We start from the raw sequence: 25,582 nt of genomic DNA, 5'->3' as shown, positions 1-25,582 counted from the left end.
GGATTCAGAAAATTAAAGAACCAATTAAAGGACAAGTTACCTTGGAACAAAATTTAAAACATTGGGACAGTATATCACTGCTATCTTTAGATTTGTTTTTGGTACAAACAGTATTTCCATTAAATCTTTCAATGTGAACATGCAAAAACTGATTTCATTATTTTCCTCTTTCTGTGTCACATATGAAGTAAACAAGGACAATATCAATATAGTAAAATAATAAAACACTTGAAAATGTATGGCAAATAATTACATTTCCAGAAAAACTACCATTAGAGTAACGTTAAAAAAAATGATGTGGGACAACTAGGGTCTTTGTAACTTAGCTAATGAATTACAGTACTTTTTAAGTTATTGATTTTTTATCCTTTAGTTATTTACTCACCAAAGTAGCATAATATGTTCGCTAGAACCTCTGCTTTGCAGCTGATGACCATATATGGTGGCTTCTTGAATACTGGTGATGCTGAAAAATATACCCTTTAGGCCTGTTTAAATCAAAAGTTAAAAGATACCCATTTCCTACATAATAAATCTTTCATTATTTTATTTTTACATTAGGAGATATTTTGAGAGATATTTTGTGTGATCAAGAAAGTCTAATAAAATGGTGTCCACCATAAATTAAGGTGCAAAATTATATAAATAACAGGTGGCATCAAAAGAGACCCTTATCAAAAATCAGCATTTTTTAATTTACATCTTGCCTGAAGAAGAAGCCTGAGTTGCCTCGAAAGCTTTCATATTGTAATCTTTTTAGTTAGCCAATAAAAGGTGTCACTTTGCTTGACTTCTCACTACATTCGTAATGGTTAACTTGGTACAACAACCTAGTACTATATTCATGTACATAAAATAAATATATAGAAAGTAAAGATGCAAACATAACTCTGCAGATGTTAAAATACTGATGCACCTAACTCTGGTTGATGTATTTTATTTCTCTTCTAGTGGTATTTGAACAGATCACATAATTTTAGCATGTGTTGTGTGTTTCTTATCAAAGAGATGATGGTACAATTTGTTTGAGTATGGTATCCCTCTTAGTATGCAATAGTGAGATATCTCTGCCTTGTTCTATAGTTTTCTGTACTGAATGTTTTTTGTTGCTTTGCTGCATGCATTAGAGGCTAGTTGTTAAATATTAATCACTTTCATTAGTAACGCATCTAGACTTAACTTTGTTTACTGTCTGACTAGTAAGTATGGGCAAGGGCTTAGAAGTTTTTTGATATGGGAGAAACTCACAAGGAGACTTTCAGTTGCCCCTCAAGCTTGACAGACTTCTAAGCATTTTATTAGATGCAGCATCACACTTTAAGTGTGATACAGCTTTTGCCCATACTTTTTTTCCCAGTTTTGTGTAATCTGTCCAGAAGTATTACCAAAAGCATGAATACAAAGTCAACATATTTCAAAAGTTTAATTTTTGGAATGTTCTTTTCATTATGCATACATACTGTATTTGTTTTAAGACTTGATCAAGGTTTTGTTTAATGACATATTGAACAATCTTTTAGATACAACAGTGAACTTCTTAACACTTAAAATAAAATTTTAGCGATCAGTGGCCACCTGCTTTGACTTTTAAAACATTCCTTTAGTTTGTTATTGTACCAAAATTTCACTTAATGACGCAGATAGACTGTAGGTATTTATTTGGGGTAAATAGCTTCATTTAATTTCTTTCAAGGTTTTTCAGATCCACTTTTCTTGGTCTCTACTAGTTGTGAATGAACAAGATCACATAATCTTTGTTTTTATACTTTGAGAGCCAACAGTATTTTGTTTGCTGAAAACACGTTAAAAATATGCCCACTCTAATTATCAGTTCCAGCTATCCTGAAGGAGAGAGCCTGAACCTGAATTGTCATTAACATGCACAGAGCAGAAATTAACTATGAATGAAATATAATAATTTTACAGGACTCACACTGACACAAAGACATACTCATACCAGAATAAGATAGACTAGTTTACCAGATAGCTTGCAAGTGAACTCTTGGAAATGGCAAAAATTAAAACTGAACACAACATCTCCCAATCAAACTTGTTGCCCAGATGGTTTGAGCTGACGATAATGTATTATGTGAAACTTATTTTCCACATCTTTATATTGTTTTCCTGAACATAAACTGAAAAACAGATTTGATAAACCATAGTAAAAATAAAGTTAAAGTACGTTAAAATAAAATAACTGGGTCTGCTGTTCAGGCTTGATTAACACTTACCTGAAAGAAAGTAAAGTAAACAACACTTCTTACTTACAAAAGTTAGCTGATCATGCAACTTTATCACAGTGCATACCAATATTTCTAAATAAATTACTCCTTTCACCTAGTTCTTTTCTTCTTTGCCTTCCTTCCTAGAGAACTGCATCTCTGTTGTCTCTTTGAAGTATGTGACATTAGTGGTAGATAGCTACTTTACATTCTTTTTCTTTGTGTATTATGGTTAGATAAATAAAACCACAGTGCAGGGAGGCATTTCATTTATTATTTTTTTGTGCTAATAATACTGAGCCAGTGAGTCTGCTGTATATCATTAATGTAAATATTGTCAAACCATATGTATGTATTATTCTACAAATAAAGGAATTGGTTAAGATTTTGCAACTGAATGGGATGAATGAGTCTGGAAATAAAGAAAAATGTGCATTTATTTACATCCCAAGGTTAAATACAGCACCACACACACCTAGGTAAGCTGTAACCACTCAAATGTACCTTGGTTCCCTGGCACATCTCTTGTAAAGAATGCTAGTCCTATCTAGTCACATATAGAAACTACACAATTTGAATTAGACAACACTTCCAGTTCAATAAAGGAAACCACTCAAAAGCAAGTCATTGGGCTTCACAGGAAACACCAGCAAAACACTCACCAAACACAAGTAAACATCCTGAACTGTATCTCTGTGAAAATATCAAAATGATAGTTTTCTCTTTTAAAAAATGTACTTTCTAGCCATTAAAATTATTATTGGCCTTTCTAAAGGTAAGCCACTACTGAAAATACCATACCAAATATCATTAATACACATTGCAGCTGTTGTATATTTGAATGATTTACACTTTAATAGCAAATAGTAGTGCATATTTTAAAATCTTTTTCTAAGGAACCACCCCTACTACTAACCCTTTTTTTACCTATGTGCAATCTGCGATACTGATAGTTTTTTTTTTGTCCATAAGTATTTTTAGAAGTGATCATGTACATTTTTCATAGTAACTGAAATTGTTTGTTTGTTTTTATTCTTAACCTGCATATTAATTAGCAAATGAATGTGCTTTCTATAATAAAATACATTATTTTAAGGAAATAAACAGGAAAACAGAAGTCCATGAAGTTTCTTATAAGTACAGGCTATTTTCTTCTCAATTTTCTTCATATTATGTTGTAAGGACAACATAATAAACCAATTGTACTAGGAAAATAAAATACAATCTTGCCAATCACACATTCATTGATTTCAAATTTGCTATTATTTTCACATTAAATTAAAAACATAATAAAGTATCTATCTATCTATCTATCTATCTATCTATCTATCTATCTATCTATCTATCTATCTATCTCTATAATATTTAAATTCATTTGATTATATTTAGCCAACCAATTTAATTGTGTAAAGAAAAAAAATAATATACATTTTTCTCAACAGATTAAACTATGGTATGACAAGGTTGGCCACCAATTAATTGTCACTATACTTGGAGCGAAAGACCTTCCTTCAAGAGAAGATGGAAGACCTCGGAACCCTTATGTAAAAATTTATTTTCTCCCAGATAGGAGGTAAGAATAAAAAAGAGGTACACATGTATTCAAACCTAAGTAGGTTTCATATTATATTAAAGTAGGTACAGACAGTAGTGTCATCGGGTAAGAATAAATTCTGTACACATAATTATAATTTCTGTTGTTAGTTGCAACAATACACAGAATATGCTTTGAATAATTAAAAGAAACAAATATTAAAATAGAAAAAAAAATTCTTTGAAGTAAGTTGTATTCTGAGTATGAAATTGTAATATACTAAAGTGGAAATCTAAACTCTGTTTGTGAAAAAGTATGGGACACAAACATTTATTGAAACATGTTACAGTTTCAATGTGTAATTTTCATTCAAGGGATGAAATACTAAGACTTGTAATACGAGTATAAAATATCGGTTTTACTTTCTTTGCATTGATTTTGGATTTATTATTTATTGTTTCTCATTGTGATATGAACACATTCCCAGTGCTCATCTTTCATAACTATGTTCATTTGAATCTTGATTAAATTTACACTATGATTTTATCTTAAAATAGAAATAAGGTAGAAATGAAAGACAAAAAAAATGATTGTTACTTAATGACCAACTTGTATAGCAGGTCAATTGCTAAACCTAGACAAGTGTGAGCCTCTTGTAATCAATACAAAATATGCATTAAAAATTAGTCCTAGGTTACATCCTAAAAAACAACACTAAGCATCTTACTATTTTAGGTAAAAAAAAGTTTTTTTTTTCTTTTGTGGAACATAAAATAAATCAGCTCTTAGTTCACCAGTGATTTCATTGTAATTGCAAACAATTAGTGTGAAATCAGAAAGTAATGCAGTTGCTACTTTTTGATATTCTCCAGAAAAGTATATTTATTGTTTCTATCCATGTTAAATGACACACACAAGTATACACAGCTAAAGTGCATATTTTTGTTTTTTCTGATTACAACAACAACATTTATTTATATAGCACATTTTCATACAAAAAATGTAGCTCAAAGTGCTTTACAAAATGAAGAATAGAAAAATAGAAGACACAAAAAATAAACATAAGTCAACATTAATTAACATAGAATAAGTAAGGTCCGATGGCCAGGGTGGACAGAAAAACAAAAAAAACTCCAGAGGCTGGAGAAAAAAATAAAATCTGTAGGGATTCCAGACCAAGAGACCGCCCAGTCCCCTCTGGGCAATCTACCTAACATAAATCAAACAGTCCTCTTTGTATTTAGGGTTTTCATGGAAGGACTTGATGATGATGGTCACGTAGACTTCTGGCTTTCAGTCCATCAATGTTGGAGCATCATGATGCTTTGAGTAGGTGGTGGTGGCGTAGGCCGCCACCACAAAGAAACCGGAAAAGAAACAGAAGAGAGAGTAGGGGTCAGTACGGATTTTGGAGCCACTATGAATAGTTATTATGATGAATTGAACATACAGAGTATCAGTATTAAGTTAAAGTGAAGTTATAAAAAGGCCATGTTAAAGTAATGTGTTTTCAGCAGTTTTTTAAAGTGCTCTACTGTATTTGCCTGGCGAATTCCTATTGGCAGGCTATTCCAGATTTTAGGTGCATAACAGCAGAAGGCCGCCTCACCACTTCTTTTAAGTTTAGCTTTTGGAATTATAAGGAGACACTCATTTGAAGATCTAAGGTTACGATTTGGAATATAACGTGTCAGACATTCCGATATATAAGATGGGCGAGATTATTTAAGGCTTTATAAACCATAAGCAGTATTTTAAAGTCAATCCTGAATGACACAGGCAACCAGTGTAGTGACATCAAAACTGGAGAAATGTGTTCGGATTTTCTTTTCCTAGTTAGGATTCTAGCAGCTGCATTCTGCACTCGTTGCAAGTGATTTATGTCTTTTTTGGGTAGTCCTGAGAGGAGTGCGTTACAGTAATCTAGTCTACTGAAAACAAAAGCGTGAATTAATTTCTCAGCATCTTTCAATGATATAAGAGGTCTAACTTTTGCTATGTTTCTTAAGTGAAAAAATGCTGTCCTAGTGGTCTGATGAATATGCGATTTAAAATTCAGATTACAGTCAACAGTTACCCCTAAGTTTTTACTTCCGTCTTAACTTTTAATCCTAATGCATCAAGTTTATTTCTGATAACCTCATTGAATCCATTATTGCCAATTACTAAAATTTCAGTTTTCTCTTTATTTAGTTTGAGAAAATTACTATTCATCCATTCAGAAATACCAGTAAGACATTGTGTTAGTGAATCGAGAGAGTTGAGTCATCAGGTGCTATTGATAAGTACAGCTGTGTGTCATCAGCATAGCTGTGGTAGCTCACGTTGTAACCTGAGATAATCTGACCTAACGGAAGCATATAGATTGAGAAAAGCAGCGGACCCAGGATAGAGCCTTGTGGAACACCATATGATATCATGTGTCTTTGAGTTGATTACCACAACTCACAAAGAATTTTCTCCTGCCAGGTAGGATTCAAACCAATTTAAGACACTGCCAGAGAGGCCCACCCATTGACTAAGGCGATTTCTAAGAATATTGTGATCAATGGTGTCAAATGCAGCACTCAGATCTAAGAGGATGAGAACAGATAAATGGCCTCTGTCTGCATTTACCCGCAAGTCATTTACTACTTTAACGAGTGCAGTTTCTGTGCTGTGATTTGTTCTGAAGCCTGACTGAAATTTATCAAGAATAGCATGTTTATTGAGGTGGTCATTTAACTGCATAATGACTGCCTTCTCTAGAATTTTACTTAAGAAGGGCAGGTTAGAGATGGGTCTAAAATTTTCAAAGGCAGAGGGGTCAAGATTATTTTTCTTGAGCAGGGGTTTAACTACAGCAGTCTTAAGACAGTCTGGGAAGACCCCCGTATCTAATGACGAATTAACTATGTCAAGAATATTGTCAATTAGCACGCCTGATACTTCTTTGAAAAACCTTGTTGGTATTGGGTCAAGGACGCAGGTGGAGGGTTTCAGTTGAGAGATTATACTATGTAATTCAGGTAAATCTATCCTGGTGAAAGCATTTAATTTGTTTATAATGGAGTACCGGGCTTTGGAGGTTCTGCAGTGTTGGGGAGATATACTATGTTATCACTAATATCATTAATTTTTTGATTGAAAAATACAGCAATGTTCTCACAGGTTTCACTGGAAGTATTCTGGGGGCATTCCTTTGTGTTACCTGGGTTTAACAGACGATCAATTGTAGAAAATAAGACTCTGGGATTACTAGCATTGTTATTTATAATATTAGAGAAATAGCAGCACCTCTCAAGACGGACTGTGTTATTGTATTCTGTTATTTTAACCTTCAATATCTCATAATGGATAGTTAGTTTAGTTTTCCTCCATTTACGCTCAGCTCTACGACATGTTCTTTTTAAATCAGACACTCTTTGGGTCTTCCATGGAATAACAATACTAGAAGATTTTTTAACTGTCTTTTCAGGTGCAACTATGTCAACAGCAGCTCTTACTTTAGAATTAAAGTTTTCCACTTTACTATTTACATTATCCTCGCTATTATAGTTGGCACTATAAACGGACTGATTGCTTAGAATGTTTGTAAGTTTTAAAGCTGCTGATGAGTCAAAGAAGCGTTTTTTAACAAAATGCTTCTCATGAGTGTTTTCTATCTTTATTTCTATATTAAATAGTAGAAGGAAATGGTCTGATAGACCGATATCAATGACCTGCTTTATATCAACTTTAAGTCCTTTAGTAATCACTAAGTCTAACGTATGACCTGCTTTATGTGTAGGCTGATTAACGAGCTGTCTCAAATCAAAAGAGACCAGGAGGTTCATGAATTCTTTTACTTTTTGGTCACACTGATTGTTGATATGAAAGTTAAAGTCGCCGACTATTAAGAGTGTGTCATAGTTTGTAATTAAAATTGACATTAAGTCAGAGAATTCCTCAAAGAAAGACGCGTTATATTTAGGAGGTCTATACACGGATAATACTAGAACGTGAGAATCTCCATGAATAACAACGGCGAGATACTCAAAGGACTTAAATTTACCAAAACTAACATCTTTACATTTTAATCGGCTCGAGTAAATGTTTGCCAATCCGCCTCCCTTTTTCCCCTGGCGGTCTGCACGAGTAAAACTGTAATCCTGAGGCGCAGATTCGATTAAAACAGCCGCTATCTGAGTTAAGCCACGTTTCACTTAGTGCAATAAAATCAAAGTTTCTATCACTAATAAGATCATTTATAAAAAATGTCTTGTTAGTTAAAGCTCTAACATTTAATAGTGCCATTATGATTATGAACATAGTGCTCAATGTTTTCATTTAAACTTTATTTGGAAAATGATGACACACACGTCTTTCCTTCTTGCATTGGTTATAAAGGGGAGAGAGAGAAATAATGCATCTAAACAGAAAGGACTCACCCCTCTCTAATGAAAGATAGTGTCTCTGACAGTATATTCAATAATTTTCCATGGTAGTGCTTTTTTGCACGAAGACCACTAGTGAAGTAATTGACAGCAGTCCATTAAAATGCTACCTTAGTTCAGGTATAGCTACAGTGCATCCGGAAAGTATTCACAGCGCATCACTTTTTCCACATTTTGTTACGTTACAGCCTTATTCCAAAATGGATTAAATTCATTTTTTTCCTCAGAATTCTACACACAACACCCCATGATGACAACGTGAAAAAAGTTTACTTGAGGTTTTTTCAAATTTATTAAAAAAAAAAAAATTCAGAAATCGCATGTACATAAGTATTCACAGCCTTTGCTCAATACTTTGTCGATGCACCTTTGTCAGCAATTACAGCCTCAAGTCTTTTTGAATATGATGCCACAAGCTTGGCACACCTATCCTTGGCCAGTTTCGCCCATTCATCTTTGCAGCACCTCTCAAGCTCCACCAGGTTGTATGGGAAGCGTCAGTGCACAGCCCTTTTAAGATCTCTCCAGAGATGTTCAATCGGATTCAAGTCTGGGCTCTGGCTGGGCCACTCAAGGACATTCACAGAGTTGTCCTGAAGCCACTCCTTTGATATCTTGGCTGTGTGCTTAGGGTCATTGTCCTGCTGAAAGATGAACCGTCACCCCAGTCTGAGGTCAAGAGCGCTCTGGAGCAGGTTTTCATCCAAGATGTCTCTGTACATTGCTGCAGTCATCTTTCTCTTTATCCTGACTAGTCTCCCAGTTCCTGCCGCTGAAAAACATCCCCACAGCATGATGCTGCCACCACCATGCTTCACTGTAGGGATGGTATTGGCCTGGTGATGAGCGGTGCCTGGTTTCCTCCAAACGTGACGCCTGGCATTCACACCAAAGAGTTCAATCTTTGTCTCATCAGACCAGAGAATTTTGTTTCTCATGGTCTGAGAGTCCTTCAGGTGTCCTTTGGCAAACTCTAGGCGGCCTGCCATGTGCCTTTTACTAAGGATTGGCTTCCATCTGGCCACTCTACCATACAGGCCTGATTGGTGGATTGCGGCAGAGATGGTTGTCCTTCTGGAAGGTTCTCCTCTCTCCACAGAGGACCTCTGGAGCCCTGAAAGAGTGACCGTCGGGTTCTTGGTCACCTCCCTGACTAAGGCCCTTCTCCCCCGATCACTCAGTTAAGATGGCCAGCCAGCTCTAGGAAGAGTCCTGGTGGTTTCGAACTTCTTCCACTGACGGATGATGGACCCCACTGTGCTCAATGGGACCTTCAAAGCAGCAGAAATTTTTCTATAACCTTCCCCACATTTGTGCCTCGAGACAATCCTGTCTCAGAGGTCTACAGACAATTCCTTTGACTTCATGCTTGGTTTGTGTTCTGACATGAACTGTAACTGTGGGGACCTTCTATAGACAGGTGTGTGCCTTTCCAAATCATGTCCAGTCAACTGAATTTACCACAGGTGGACTCCAATTAAGCTGCAGAAACATCTCAAGGATGATCATGGGAAACAGGATGCACCTGAGTTCAATTTTGAGCTCCATGGCAAAGGCTGTGATTACTTATGTACATGTGCTTTCTCAATTTTTTTAATTTTAATAAATCCGCAAAAATGTCAGGTAAACTTTTTTCATGTTGTCATTATGGGGTGTTGCGTGTAGAATTCTGAGGAAAAAAATGAATTTAATCCATTTTGGAATACGGCTGTAACATAACAAAATGTGGAAAAAGTGATGCGGTGTGAATACTTTCCGGATGCACTGTAAGTATATCTGAGTAAGTGATGAAAAAATAATGTTGGACTGGGTGTGGGCCTGGTGGCTTAGGGTATGGGGGCGGCCGTCCCTGGATGGGGATATGGGTGGGGCCTTGAGGATTGTGTCCTGGCATGTACGCTGCCGGGAAGAGGGCCGGAACATGCGGCAGTTCCACCATGGGGGAGGGGGATGTCCGGGAAGGGGAGGATCCAGCTTTACCTAGGTGTCTTATGTCTTACTTAATCTGAATGTTGAGTAAATGTGGGGATGGGAGTAAATATTCTGCTGGGGTGGTGTGGGTTGGTGGCCTCAGACTCCGTGGGGCTCTGTGATGCTGCTGCTTCGGGCCATGGCTAGATGGGCTGGGGCCACCTTGCCCCGGGTGGATTTTGGGAACGGAGGTGCCTATTAGGGCCAGTAGGGGTGCTGGCTCCCTGAAGGGCTCAGGCCCCTCAGCCGTTCCTCCCCATCCTCAGACATTTCCCTCCTCCTGCTCCTTCACATCATCACACAAACATGCACATAGGGCCTTGGGGTGTGGGTAAGTCAGGGGGTGCGAGTATGGATCCCATTTCCGCAGTCCTGTGGCAGCCTACCCCCCAATTTTATTTGCACATTAAACACTTTCACAAACAACATTCCACACAAATGCACACTTAGGGCCTTGAGAGTGGGCACACTCAACGGCATCCGGTGGGGGGAAATTTCAGCCTCACTCCGAGTGCCAGTGCCCACTTCCAATTTTAAACTGCACCTAGTCATGGAGAGTTTTGGGGGGGGAAGTGGGGCTGGGTGTTGGCATCAGCTGGTGTAGGCCACATGGTGCCGGCACTGCGCCTCCCCAACCACAAAATGCACCTTATCAACACACACCAACATTACATTAGAGCAGGCGGAGGGAGACTAGAGGTCTTATTACACCTCTGTTCTCAGTTAGCTGCCCGGTGCTGGAGGCTAGGAGTTGGAGCTGGCCGTCTGCCTGTGGTCTGGAGTGGTGGGTTGCTTTGCTCTGCGTTGGACGGGGGTGCCTGCTCACTATTACCCCTGCGGAACGGGGCTAGCTCTGGCGTCCGGGAATGGTTGTACCTCAGGTATGGCAGCACCGGGACCAGAGTTACTAGGGTGTGTATGGAGAGTGTGAATGGGTGTCTGGCGTACATCCTTGTAAGTCTTGGGTTGTATGTGTATGTGAGAGCATGAGGGAGGGAGTGTATGACTGTGTTTGTGTGTGACTGTATATGTCAGGTGGGGTTTTGGACTCCTCCCCTCTCCTGGGATATCTGGCAATACTACAACATCTTTGCCTACCCTCCCCCTGCCTTAAGCATCTGTCTGGTTGCTCCCGGTGGCTGCCTGGTGAGATCTGGTTCCCTGGGCTCTGTTGGGTCCTCGGCAGGGTGGGTCTCCCTTGGGTCCCGGGCTGCTGGGTTCCGGGCCTGGCCGACTCGGGGTGGCGGCTGCGGGCGGCCTGAGGGCTTGCCGTTGATATCTCCGGGACTCTGCCGGCTGCTGGTTGTGGCCCCCTGGGGTGATCCTCTGCGCCTCTCGAGTGGGGGTTGGGGCTTCTCTGGTGACGGCCTCCCTGGGGTCTCTGCGCTCTGGGGTGACCTCTGGATCTCTGGGCTTGGAACTCCCTCCATCTTCCGCACGTTTTTGGGGGCAGGTCTGTGGCCCTTCACACTCAGTATTGGATGCTCCTATAGAGAAACCTTACACATACAAGCGTGCATATGCACACAGGTGCTCACCTGGTGATTTCATAAGTATGACTTGGACATCTTCAGCACATGACCTAAGGTTGTGGTTGGCCCTAAATGCCTTAGTAATAATTACTGTATGATTGTCAGCAAACATTTTTACTTTTATATATCTTCATGTAGCTGATGCAGCAATGTTTTTGTCTTGTGGTTCCCCCCCCTTTCTGCAGGTCTAGAAGCGGATTCTGGTTCATTTATTGTTTATTCTATACGAAAACCCCCCCTTCCCCCTTTACCTCCATCTCTTCCTTCTCTCTCTTCTTTTTCTTTCACTTTTGTCTCCGTGTCCGGTTCGAATCTTAAAACATCTGAAAATATTTTTAATAAAGTTTTGGTATCAGGCGTGACGTCAGCAGAAGCTGTAACGCTCCACCTGAGAGAAAAACTGTAAGGCTAGTCGCCAGCATTCAGACATCAATTCTGATTGCTTCACAGCTGAACAGGACACGGAAAAAAAAAAAATAAAAAAATATGTTGGACTGAATGAATATTACATTATATACAGTTCCATGAAAAGAGTTGAACATTTCTGGACAAATTACATGTTTTGTTGACAATTCAAGTAAAAAGTAAAAGTACTTTTGAAGTTAAAAGTAGTAAATTCAATTTTGACAGCAAGCAATCTAAAACAATTGCACTTTTATGAAAATACTAATGCACAGTTATAATTTACTTGATGAACTTAAAAATGTCAAAAAATAAAAGAGTAAATGTTGTATTTGCAAAGGTTTGAACATTCTTACAGTTGTAAGGTTTCAGAACTAGGTTATTATCTTAGCTTAGTCTGGATTATTTGTTTGTAATTTTTAGCTGATTAGGAATCTTTTCAAACAGTGTGCAAAATCCAATGACCATAGACTCTTCTAAGTAACCTAATTAGAATCTGAAAATTAAATTAAGTGATGCCTACCAAGCAGGATAAGGCTATTAATAGATATCAAAGTACTTCCAGCTTGCAAATTCTACATTTCAAAATGTCATTAGGAAAAAACAGTTCAGGGGAACCATGGAGGTTAGGACAAGATTTGGAACTGGACAGGAAGATAAAGCAAAAACTCCCAGATGACTGCAAGGGACCTACAGGCAGGTTTATCTGAGATACTTTATTTACGGACATGGCCTTCATGGAAGAGCCACCAAAAGAAAACCACACTTGTAGTTACATCACAAAAAACAATGTCTTAAGTATGCAAAACAAAATTTGCAATAGAAATAGGCATTTGGAACTAAGTGCTATGGCCTAAACCACTATAGGTTTTTTGGAATTAGAAGGAGCTTTTGACGAAAAGAACTCCTTAAAAACTGTTAGGTATAGGTATGGGGGTGGATCTATTATACTTTGTGGTTGTGTGGCAGCTAGTGGCACAGAAAATACTTTGAAACTACATGAAAGAATGGATTCAACTAAATATCAACAAACCCTGAGAAGAATGTCAGATGGTCAGTCAGAAAACTGAAGCTGTAAACGGATGACTTCTACAAATAAAAAAATCCAAAACACACTTTAAAATCTATTATGAAGAACTTCAAGAAACACAAGATGAAAATTTTGGAAAAGCCCTCCCAGTCTGCAGGAGTAAGCATCCTTGAAAATCTGTGGTAGATCTAAAGCTGTCCATGAAAGTCCCGGAATTTCTCACAGCTGGAAGTGATCTGCAAAGAAGAATGGGGAAACATTTCCAAAACAAGAATTAAAAATACAAAAAATATTTGCAAGCTCCAATTTTTACCAAAAGGGAGTGTTGTTAAGTATTGACTTAATAGGGTGCCCAAACCTTTGCAAATGCCACATTTATGTTTTAATTTTTACATTTCTTAAATTCATCAAATAATCATAAGTCTATATTATAATTTTCATAAAAATGTCATTATTTTAACTTGTCTTTTGTTGAGGTTGTGTTTACTATTTACTTAAAATGACAACAAAATATGTAATTTGGCCAAACGTTGCCATGGAACCTTATATACATATGTATATAATGTGACAAGAATGATACTTAGACATCATAAAGGTTTGGGGCAGCCACCCGAATAATATGCCTTGGCTGCAGAACGGTATTTTTAAAGGTTGTCATTTGTTCACTCAACTAAGTCCAAAACAGAACTGCAATTATTAATTCAAGATGGCAGCTTTAAAGGCCAGTGTAGGAAGTGATGTCATCAGAGGTGGAGTAGGGGTGGGGACCAGAAGTGATATCATCAGAGGCTGGCACCAAAAGCGAACGTGATGTCATCAAAGGTGTCGTAACTCTGTGGGATTTCCCGAGAATGGTCTGCAAGGGATCGAGAAAGACAGTTAGTGCACCCCGCAACCCTCTGGTTGGACGTGGAATTGACTCCTACTTGCATGTGTGTGACAATATACAGTACGTATTTAGCAGATGATGAAATAATGATTAACAGCATCTGACATATAAGACTCAAAATGTAACCTTAACTTTACATGTTTCACTTTCAGCAACATTTCATTAATACATTCTTATGTGATGTTCCTCCATGCGCTGTGGAATTCAAGTATTATGATTTGTGACTTTGTTAACTTATAAAACACTTGGTAGCTTAGTATGATAAATTGATTTTGACTGCATTCCTGAGCAAAAATAACATTTGTATGGCATTCATACAGCATATTGAAAGGCTTCACTTTTTAACCAAAATTACCTAGTAGATGATAAATTTGCGGAAGTCATTTTAAATCCTAATGACATTTGTCATGCAGATAACTGTCATGTATATAATATCCTTATTGAACAAAATAACTGCATAAGTGTATTTTGTGAATAGTGTATTGCCAAAACAGCACTGGTTTCTGGAATTGATTTTTCAGCACTGGAAAGTTGATTTGATTTGATTTGACAAATAACAATGGAAATGCATGAAACATAATGACAACAGTAATTATCATTCCCTCACACCCAGTGAACAACAAACGATAATAGTAATACATTTTATTTATATAGCGCCTTTCCCAAGGTGCTTCACAGAGTCTTAGAAAAAAAAAACAGCAGGGTATATGTAACATTGGATACAAATGTTTTCCTGAATAGAACATTGAAACAAATAACAAAGTATTAAATAGAATAAAGGACAATAAACCAGAGTAAAATAGTAAATTCAATACAAAAAGAAAAACTTAACTAATAACCTAATTTGTGATATAACAGACACACAAATTATCTTGAGCACCTGGACAGAGAGGTAAACTGAACAAAAGGGCGGAATGTTAAGTTAAGTTAAAAGCCTTCCTAAATAGATAAGTTTTAATTTGCTTTTTAAAAGAATGAATAGAGTCAGCTGATCTAATTGATTTCGGGATGTCATTCCAAAGTCTGGGTGCTATGGAGCTGAAGGCCCTGTCACCCATAGAGTGCAGGTTAGTGTGAGGCACAACAAGATTACCAGAATCAGAGGACCTTAGTAGGCGAACAGGAGCATAGTGATTTAGAAGGTCACTGATGTAGTCCGTTGCAAGGCCATTTAAAGCTTTGTAGGTTATTAATAGAATTTTATATTCAATCCTGTAAGACACAGGGAGCCAGTGAAGGTGAAGCAGGATGGGTGTGATGTGCTTACTGTTGCTGGTTCGAGTAAGGACTCTTGAAGCAGAGTTTTGAATCAACTGGAGCTGTGATATAAGATTAGAAGGGGCACCTCCCAGAAGCGAGTTACAATAATCGATGCAGGATGTGATAAAAGCATGGATACGTTTCTTAGCATTAGAAAAGGACAAGAAGGAGCAAACACGGTATATTTTACGGAGGTGAAAATAAGAAAGTTTCTTAATGTAGTTTATATGGGCGGAAAAAGAAAGGGAGGAATCAAAACTGACACCAAGGTTCCTTGCATCAGAAGAAGGTCTGATGAGATCACAGCCAAGAGTGACTGAAAAGGAGCTCATTTTCTTAAGTAGCGCATTAGTGCCAATTTGCAGGAGTTCAGTTTTGTTGCAATTTAATTTAAAGAGTTCCGCTCCATCCAAGTTTTAATTTCACTGAGGCATGTTGTGAGCTGAGAAAACTCTGATGAAGTTGCACTTTTGACATTGAAATAGAACTGAGTGTCATCTGCATAAAAATGATAACCCAGTCCATAGCTACAAATAATATGGCCAAGAGGAAGCATATAAATACAGAAGAGAAGAGGGCCGAGGACAGAACCCTGAGGAACTCCTTGTGTGACTGGCGCTGAGATGAATCTACTGTTGCCAAGACTAACAAACTCTTGCCTATCAGTCAGATAGGTCTTGAAACACTGGAGGGCAGTGCCAGAGATACCCAGCATGTTCTCCATTTTGGACAGTAGAATGTCATTTCTGACAGTGTCAAATGTTGCATTGAGGTCTAACAGAATTAATATGCTGGTTTTTCCAGAGTCTGCTGCCAAGCAAATCATTGGTTACATGAAGAAGAGCAATTTCACATACATACTTAGACATTACTTCACATTCTGAAACCCACTTGATCCAGTTTTTTTGTTTTACATTTTACTTGACTTGACTGTGAGTTGTAATAATACTTTTCATCTTTCAGTAAGTTTCAGAGCCTTTCAGTTTATGACGATAAAGTGAATGGAATGTATGTGAGCATGTTAAATATAATTACACATATATCGTCCTGTGATATTAAAAATGGCCATATGGATAGATTATGGCAAATACAAGTATGAAGACATTTGTCTTTTCTGAGTATTTCGGTTTAATCTTTTAACCAAGTAAATAATCTTTGTATTATGAATGGCTTTCTTTAACAGAAACAATAATTAAATGAAAATATTTTTTAAGAAAAAGCATAACTTATTGAAGCCTATCTTTAGGAATTGTTTACATATTTGCTGCATGTTTGCAGTTTTGTTTCTTAAAATATATTATTTACCTTGTGTGTTTTGGGATCATTACATTGGTTTGTATTTACCATTTTACAGTGTTTAGTCTGGTAGCAAATCCTTAACTAGCTAATGTCTTTAGTGCAGTATAATGATTAAAACACTTTATTCTTAATTTTACATTTTCAGGTTTTTGTTTTATATGTGTTGCTGTGTACTGCATATTCAGTCAGTCATTTGAATTATCATAACTGTTATTTACTTTCAATATATGTATTTTATGTCTTGATTGCAATATAAAGCAGTTTGAATTATTATTCCTCCAGTGACAAAAGCAAGAGAAGAACAAAGACAGTAAAGAAAACATTAGAACCTAAATGGAATCAGACGTTTATGTATTCTCCTGTTCATCGACGGGAATTTCGTGAACGTATGTTGGAAGTCACCCTATGGGATCAAGCACGTGTCAGAGAAGAAGAAAGTGAATTTTTAGGCGAAGTATGAAATTTTTTATTCATTGTAACTCTGAATTGTGTTCCAGGTGATGCTTATTTGCTTGTCTCTTTTTTCATGCACAAGTAACACTTTGTTGACATTTTGAATTCATTCAGAGTTTAAAAGCAACAATAATTATTTAAACATTAATGTGTGTTCTGCCATGAGTGAAAAATTGGTAGGCTACAAGAGCAAGGAAGAATGAACCAACAATTCTAAGGATCATGCAACAAAACCAGTACATGATACAAAACGCAAAGTTAGAAATTCTTAGCCAAAAAGTCTAGAATATCAAAATGCAAGGTACTTTGAAAAGGTCTTTTTAAAGGACATGTACACAAATTTGTTTTACTTGTGGTGTTAGTTTAAATGAAATTGCAACGCAACTTCTTGGACACATACAATAGCAATGAACACCTAGGTCTAACCACACTAATAATGGAGACCCCGTATAGAAAACAAGCAGTAAACCAGGGTATTAAACAAAACAGTTATTTTTTGAGAACTAAAAATACAATCAAAAAATGGAAGTAAACTTTTTGTGGCACTGTCAGGAAAGTCATAGTCACTGTCAGGAAAGAATTGATCACCAAAATATTATAATACAACCATAACCAAGGCACCAAGACAATACTGAGCAGAAACAAAAGAGCAATTCTGAAAACAAGTATATTTGAAAAGAGACTATCAATGGTCATTTGTTCACTAACTGAATCGGTGCAAAGAGTCAGAGCCAAACTGCTGCAAACAGAAAAACTCAGAAGTATCACAAAAACATACATACCTGGTATTTTTCAGGGCTCAATCTCACAGCCAAGTAGAAAAGAGTGTGTTGTGTGCAGTCTGTTAAGAGAAACCAATAAATAAAGTGTTATTATGACTAAACATATTTATAAAACACAGGAAAATGATCACAGGCACAATGCTTATTTTGAATTCACAGTGGCCGATGATGATGTTTTAACTTTGCCAGTTCACAAACTTTAGTTAAAGCCACTAATTCAGCCTGTTGTGCGGAGGTTCCAGGGCTTAATGCTCCCTGGTTTACTGATTACTGCCTATTCAGCCTTTCGTTCACCATTCTGTACATACGACAAACCATCCACAAAAATCATAAATTAGCATTAGTCAATGGAATGACTGATTTCAATGCAGTCACAAAACTCCATATCTTTTTCCCAGTATGTCAAAATGCCATGTGTCTTTTCGAACTTCACTATTTGGGTTTTCCAATATAGCTTGCCATTTTCCCATTCTTAAACAGGGTCGCACCAGCCACCCAATTCAAAGATAGTAATGTACATGTGTGGGCATCGTACAATTAGTTTTTTATCTAACATTAAAGGTGTAACTGCATGTATTGCCTATACAACAGCATGCACAGCTTTTAAACAAGGTCCTTATCATAATACCACTGTGTCTGATTTAAATGAATAATAACATTTGTTAATGTGCATAATTACCAAATAAGATGCTGTAGCTCTTCAACAGAAAATTTGATTGTTTCTTTATAATCCGGATTGCCCTTTAATTTGTAAGTCAGTAATTGTGTTTTTCTGGTGTAGTCCTGAATTCACATTCAAGTCAAATTCACCAGTCTTAAAAGGACTGTAATTCCTGAATTGTCTGAGGTACACAGGATTCTGTAATAGCACATCTTCCATCCAACATAACTTCAATTTCTCCTTGTGAAATCAATCGACCTAAATACACAACACAACTTCCATTTTACATAACTATGCTTTATCGAAGCTAATATTATGTCATTTATTTTGCAGATGTAGCAACAATGTTTCCTAACAAAGAATATGTCCTCCAGTAGTCACAGATACTACTTTAGGTGCTACTAAAATGTCATCTGCATATTTAATCACTGCTGATTTAGAAAATTGCTACAGTTCTCTTAAATGCTGCATTATTGCCATATGATACATTGTCAGAGAGTTGTGAAAACTTTTGAGGTAAACGAGTCCATGTGTATTACAATACAGTACCACTAGTATTAAAGGCAAACCATGAATGTACATCTAGATATAATGGTGCAAAATCCATTTCACATGTTAATTACCAAAAATAAATATATGCTTAGGTACATTCAAGTCCATTAATAAGAAATTGATTATCAGTTAGTCTCCAACAGTCATTTTTCTTCTTTACTGGATGTTTTCACAATTATTCCTCCAACTGTGTTACTACTGATTTAAACCCTTCCAGGGCTTGTACTGATATTGGATACAACCTTTGCAATGGGAAGGAGCACCACTGAAACTGAAAAACCCCATATTCATTTTTTCTGCTTTTTGCCCAGAATGATAAAGGTGCATTTTTCTTTAAAACTAGCTTCACAGTTTTCTATGCATAAATTACTCTTATTTAAATGCTAGGTAATTTCTTATTTTTTAAACTGCAACTCAGAATCTATCTGGGTAATAACATCCATTCCAAACAGGGAATTTATTATAGTGACTAACCATATTGTATTTTTCACAGTGACATCACCTATTTGTTTTTCTACTGGCTCACTTTCGTAACTCTTAGTATTCTGCCCTCCTGCATCTTTGGCAACCCAAAAAATTTGCAGAAAGCTTCAGTCCAATTTTTTGTGCATCCTTCATAGTGAATTCCCATTTATAAAAGTATATACTACTGTTATCTGTATCCCAAGCAGAGGAAGTAAGTGCAAAGGTGCACAAACAAAGTTTGTTGAGTTTTTCTCTTCAGTAATTGCTAATATTAACTGCTCCTGATATTAGGTAGTCAGGTTTTTTTTAATTTCTCAAGTAATGCTGAAACTGTATATTTGCAAAACCTATAATTATTTTGGCACTTGACTGGACATTTTTGCTTCTACATTTTCTTCACCAGTGCCCATGCTTTCTGCAAAGATTGCAATTACCTGGTCTCTTTTCTTTTATTACTCATTCCCATTTTGATAAACTGTAAGTGAAATAACATTGTGTTTTCAATCATACATGCTTCTTTCACTAGCTCTCCCAAAGTGAAACTTCAAATCTCCCATCTTTTAATACTAATTCTTACTTGTTCACTATAGATTATTTCAACCCTTGTAAAAATGCCGCTTTTAAAGATTGTTCTGTATATGAACACAGGTCATCTTCTTCTTAATTATTTTCAACGACCTAGAATTTTCCATTAATACACTTTAAAAACTATCTGCGAATTCCAAAGCATTTTCACTGTCTTTCTGGCTACATGCACTAATTTTTGTTCAGTCCATGTCTGTACTATAATTTTATAAACTTACTGAAAATATTTTTACTTAACAAACATCCAGGTCTTTCAGTGCTGTTTTAGTGCCCACTTTATTGGCTTGCTTTATAATTTATTTATTTTTTTTTTTATGTGAGATGAAAAAGTTGCACTACAGAGTATTTTTACATCCGAAGGATGTAACCCATATGAAGTGAATTGTCTTCAGATAATAGAAATGCTGCCATATATTCTTTGGGTAAGGGCATTCTTTCACCCAGGGTTCTATATGACTTCTGTCTTCATTGTCACTGCATTCTGATGTAGATCCCTAGCCTTTTAAAATAATTGCTACCCCTGACAGTACATAATCTAAATGGACACAGTTTGCTTTATTAACAATCATCGGTCACTGCTAAATGTCAGTAAACAAAAATACAACTTTAGCAAAGAAGTACTCAAGCTATTTCGATCATTAATTATGTTTATCTGAAGGAGAAACCAGATGTAAATGTTAGATATCAAAACAAAAAACTTGAATAATTCAAATTAGGGTCACAGAGCAAGCTTTGTTGCAGTCTTTGTTTTCTTAAACCAGGCATGATGCTTGGGAGTGAAGGGGAAGTCTGTAGGTGGCAATGTCTGACCGAGTTGTCTTCTCTTTGGCAGTTGTTTCCCTCTCTCTCCTCCTAGTTTTGGCAGTTATGTCTCTCTGCCCATGCCTTATAAAATCCTTTGACTTTATATTTTCTTGCTAGCAGCCCCTTTTCACAATAAAACACTGCCTTATGTAAGACATTGCATCAGGTAAAATTGGGATAACCGCTATGTTACCATGGTCTGATTGATTGCTAATTAAGTTACTTTTGGCTAGAATGAAACATGTTCATCTTTAAGTCCCAAGCCTCCATTTTACATATTCGTACAAGCATGCATACAGTGGTCACATTATCTCCGTTTAAGTATATGCATTCTAATAAACAATGTCACTCTTCAATAATTTATACTTATTTCCCCAGAATTCCCGTGTTATGTCTATTTTGCATGCACCCCAGAATTTTATCTACTTCCAAAATTTGACAATCTTGGAAAACTCATGAATATTAATGATTTAATGAGGTAATTTGTACCCTCCTGCTCATTCAGTTACAGAACATTTCTCTCATGAACACTGAGCTCACAACTTGAGAGTCATTACCTAAGTAATTCTAAAATAAAACATACAAATTAATATTATGAGTCATATTTAGCATACTGGGGCGGCACGGTGGCTCAGTGGGTAGTGCTGCTGCATTGCAGTTATGGGACACCCGGGTTCGCTTCCCGGGTCCTCCCTGTGTGGAGTTTGCATGTTCTCCCCATGTCTGCGTGGGTTTCCTCCGGTTACTCCAGTTTCCTCCCACAGTCCAAAGACATGCAGGTTAGGTGCATTGGCGATTCTGAATTGTCCCTAGTGTGTGCTTGGTGTGTGTGTGTGGGTGCCCTGCGGTGGGTTGGCGCCCTGCCCGATGTTTGTTTCCTGCCTGTACCCTGTGTTGGCTGGGATTGGCTCCAGCAGACCCCCCGTGACCCTGTAGTTATTTTATAGTTGGTTGGATAATGGATGGATGGATATTTAGCATACTGTATAAGCACAATTTTCCAACAGTATTACCAATATGGGATCTGTTTCTTACAATTCTGTCATACCTTACTCTGTGGACCACTACTTTAAAACACTATGTTAAGGAGAGAACAATAGGAAAATATTTTAAAGAGGCATCCTTACCTCATTTAATTCAGGCCAGCTGTTGTCTACTGACAGAGTGTTGGGGTCCCTCAAGTCAGTTGTTAAGAACCCTGCCCAACTACGCCAATTGTAGAGTCCCCAGTAAATGAGGGATCTTTGATATTGTTTTAAGAGGAGATTATGACACAAACTTGGATCAAGATTTATTTTAAAAACACTTTGAAGGTAGAAGTAGCAGTATATGGCTCAAAAATCCTAACGCAAAATGCCTACTGTACATGAACAGAAAATATTCATAGAGGAGCAGTTTGAATAGATGCATTTGTACATCAAACAATCAGAATTATATTGCTGTCCCATTCCTGAAATTATAAGAGAGACTGTTTGAATAAACATTGACACATTAAAGAGCTGATACATCCTAATAGACAGTTACCTTAAATCAGAGGGTTAAATTGTATTACTGTTTTACAGGAAACTTCTCAGGTGAAAAGACTGTAAACAGATTGTCTCTTGTAAAATGCTTTTCTTTATCTTATGTTTTACTTTAAAAATGTAATCATATTGTTTTATTACTATAAACCTTCCACATTAAGGAAAAAGAAAAATTAAAGACTTTCTTAAATAACAACAATAATGGAGTTTCGTTTTTGGGTCAGATGATATCTGAACTTTCAGTGTAGTTTTATGTGATATTACATGTGAAATCTGTGAGTCTGGGGTTTCGTCGGCCCTGAAATATGTTTGTGCCCTCTTCTATCAATCAGCTCAATGCAGTTTTGGAGGTAAGGAAGTGGATGGATGCATAGGTTAAAGCAGCTGTTGCCTAAGTAATTGAGTCAATTGGGTTGATGTAGTTTATATGAATAACATTTAAAATACATAGTATTTTCTCACCTAGATCCTGATTGAGCTTGAGACAGCTTTATTGGATGATGAGCCTCATTGGTACAAGCTACAGACACATGACATTTCATCAATGCCACTTCCTCATCCATCACCGTATCTGCCACGGAGGCAACTACATGGAGAAAGCCCTAAAAGACTACAAAGTAAGTTGAAAAAGTCGTGTAATTGTTTAACATAGTCTAAGTAAGAATGAGTGTTATCAACACAAGTATGACTCAATTTACCTACAGATTTTAGTCAGAGTTTGTCAATGCTTATAAAAGAAATAATAAGGTCAATGAAGTATGGAAAATGTTTTCTGCATATTGTATTTTTCAAATTTGGAAATATCTCCTCACTAAAAAAGCAAAAAGGCACATTTAAAGAGTTGTAAACTCTAAGATGCAATGCCATGACTTTAATAAAATTGTCATGTCTGTTTTTCTTTAAGTGGCAGAATATATCTCTTTAATGGATCAAATTTTCTAAATTACATTGACACAGTAAAGAAGCAAATAATTTCTTGCATTGTGTATAAATGTCTTTTTTTCATAGGAGTTGATGCCAGTCTCATTTGTGGCATGTGACAGAAAGTTAATAATATATACCAAAAGATGGACAAACCTTCAAAGAAGACGTTGAGAAAATAATTTGCTTAGTATCCTCATATTCCTGTCTCATGCAGTGAATATTACAACATGTTTAAGTGAATAGAAAGCACTAAACTAAACTTATTTGTCTATTTTACTTATATATTCATTTACTACATAAAAAAGTATTTGTCCCTTCCTGAGTTCCTCAATTATTGCTCATTTTGGGCACTGAATATTTCCAGGTCTTTAACTAAACTCTCTCTATTTTATAAAAAAAAATTGCGACGAGAGGAGACCTGTTCAGAGAGACGAGAAATGATGTTCTCAGAAAGACACTTTCGTGTTCTGCGAGACGTGACTTTGTGCCAAGGGATTTAACCACGCCCGGGGCCAGAAAAAGACAAAGAGTAGAAGACAAAGTAGAACGTCATAAAGAATTCAAAAACGTTAACACGATACACATACACATGGCGAGCGAAGCGAGCAGGGACCAAAGCCCCCTAGTCTATTACAAGATAAAGGGTGTTTAAATGAACAAATAGCACATGTTTTTTTTTTTAACTTATTTCAAATAACTAATGAAGTAAGGCCTCCAGCAGCAACTGGCACTGGATGAAAAAATAAATGCCCCTTTTTTGAATTACCCAAATTAAAGGAATATTTAGAGTCCGCTCAATAAACAAAGCTATTATTGATTACAGTAAGGCCTGCTTGATATAAACCACACTCGGTCTGACACTTACCATCAGAGTCAAGTTGCCTACACAAATATTTAACAAGCATCTGATACCACGATCAAAGGAAGTTCCTGAAAAGATCACAAAAATGTTGCTGATAACTTTCACTAAGGAAATGGCTACTGAGGTATTTCTTGGAGGCTCTGGGATTACAGCAAACTCCATTCAAAATCGTAATCTCTAAATGGAAAATGCTAAGAACAGGAGGGACTGGCCTGTCAAACAACATAGCACTAAATCATTCAACGAGTCGGAAAGGTTTCATAAGAGATTAGTGTCCATTATTTATAAGAAGGAGCATGTTCTATTAGCAGATGACACAAAAGCATAACTTTTTGCTTAGTATTAGTGCTATTATGTCTAGAATTAAGCAAACACAGCATTTCATAATAAGAATATCATATCAACAGTCAAGACTTTATTGTGATATTATGATTGTGATGCTTTGCTGCCAAAAGAGGTAGATGAGTTGCCATAACTGAATCAATCATGAATCTTGATCCAAACAGTGCCGAAGTATAGTTACTTCATGCAGCAAAACAATTGTCCAGAACACAAAAGTAAATCCACATCAGAAACATTAAAAATAAGCAAAATTAAAGTTTTTGAATGGTATAGTACTGTAGAATCCCAGACTATATACAGTACAATTTACAATACAATTTACTTTTGTATAGCCCAAAATCACACAAGAAGTGCCGCAATGGCATAGTAAACCTAGCAGAGTTTATGAATTAATGCAGTGCTTCAAGGACGAGTGCTCTATTACTCCGCCATAATGATGTCAAAAATTGACATTAAATTATAGGAAATATTTGATTGCAGTCATTGCAGCTAAAGGTAACACAATAAATTAATTGTTATGGGGCATTTACATTTTCATACAGTACCAGTTGTTGTGGAATAACTTTGTTTATTTGGTAAAAAACAAAAATGTGTTCTCTTAGATATCTTCTGTTTTATTACTACTACTGTTACTATTACTACTTTATTTATGTAAAGTTAGATTTTGGTTTTAGACATGAAAACATCCATTGTCAAAAACCTGAAATATTAGAGGAAATCAAGAAGAGGGTAAATACTTTTTCACAAAGGCAAAACTCTAAATACATTTTTGTTTAGTATGTGAAGAAGTAAAATATAGAATCAATGTGGCATTATAAGTGCTAGTAAACAAAGTCTTAGCTACAAATCTCAGTAGGCCTGCCACTGTAAATAAGATAAGTTTACATCGCTTGCCTGTTCAGTGCTGAAAAGTTAGACAGGTGACTCTTCAGTGCACAAAGGAGAACAAGTAAAATAATTACAGTATAATTGCAGTAATAATAATAAACAAATGAGATTAAAGTGACTGCTATATTCAGAGGTGCCTGGGGTGTCTGTTTTCCTAAATTATCTGCTTTTTACAATACCAAAATAA

The 25,582-nt window shown here is 36.5% G+C and overlaps 1 protein-coding gene across 49 annotated transcripts in view; it reads left to right on the top strand.

The window, feature by feature from the left end:
• Positions 1–25,582, top strand: part of rims2a (regulating synaptic membrane exocytosis 2a) — a 1,270,129-nt gene that overhangs the window by 831,081 nt on the left and 413,466 nt on the right. For all 49 annotated transcript variants that reach the window (XM_039736790.1, XM_039736792.1, XM_039736793.1 and 46 more), the window contains 3 exons: positions 3,665–3,795; positions 16,837–17,008; positions 22,846–22,996. In XM_039736790.1, the coding sequence (XP_039592724.1) occupies positions 3,665–3,795; positions 16,837–17,008; positions 22,846–22,996 (454 nt within the window). The remainder of the gene's footprint in view (positions 1–3,664; positions 3,796–16,836; positions 17,009–22,845; positions 22,997–25,582) is intronic.

The sequence above is a fragment of the Polypterus senegalus genome, chromosome 15 (assembly GCF_016835505.1).
Source record: "Polypterus senegalus isolate Bchr_013 chromosome 15, ASM1683550v1, whole genome shotgun sequence".
In the NCBI taxonomy this organism is placed as follows: Eukaryota; Metazoa; Chordata; class Cladistia; order Polypteriformes; family Polypteridae; genus Polypterus; species Polypterus senegalus.
The sequence above is the reverse complement of the archived record's forward strand: the minus strand, read 5'-3'. Positions and strand labels throughout refer to the sequence as shown.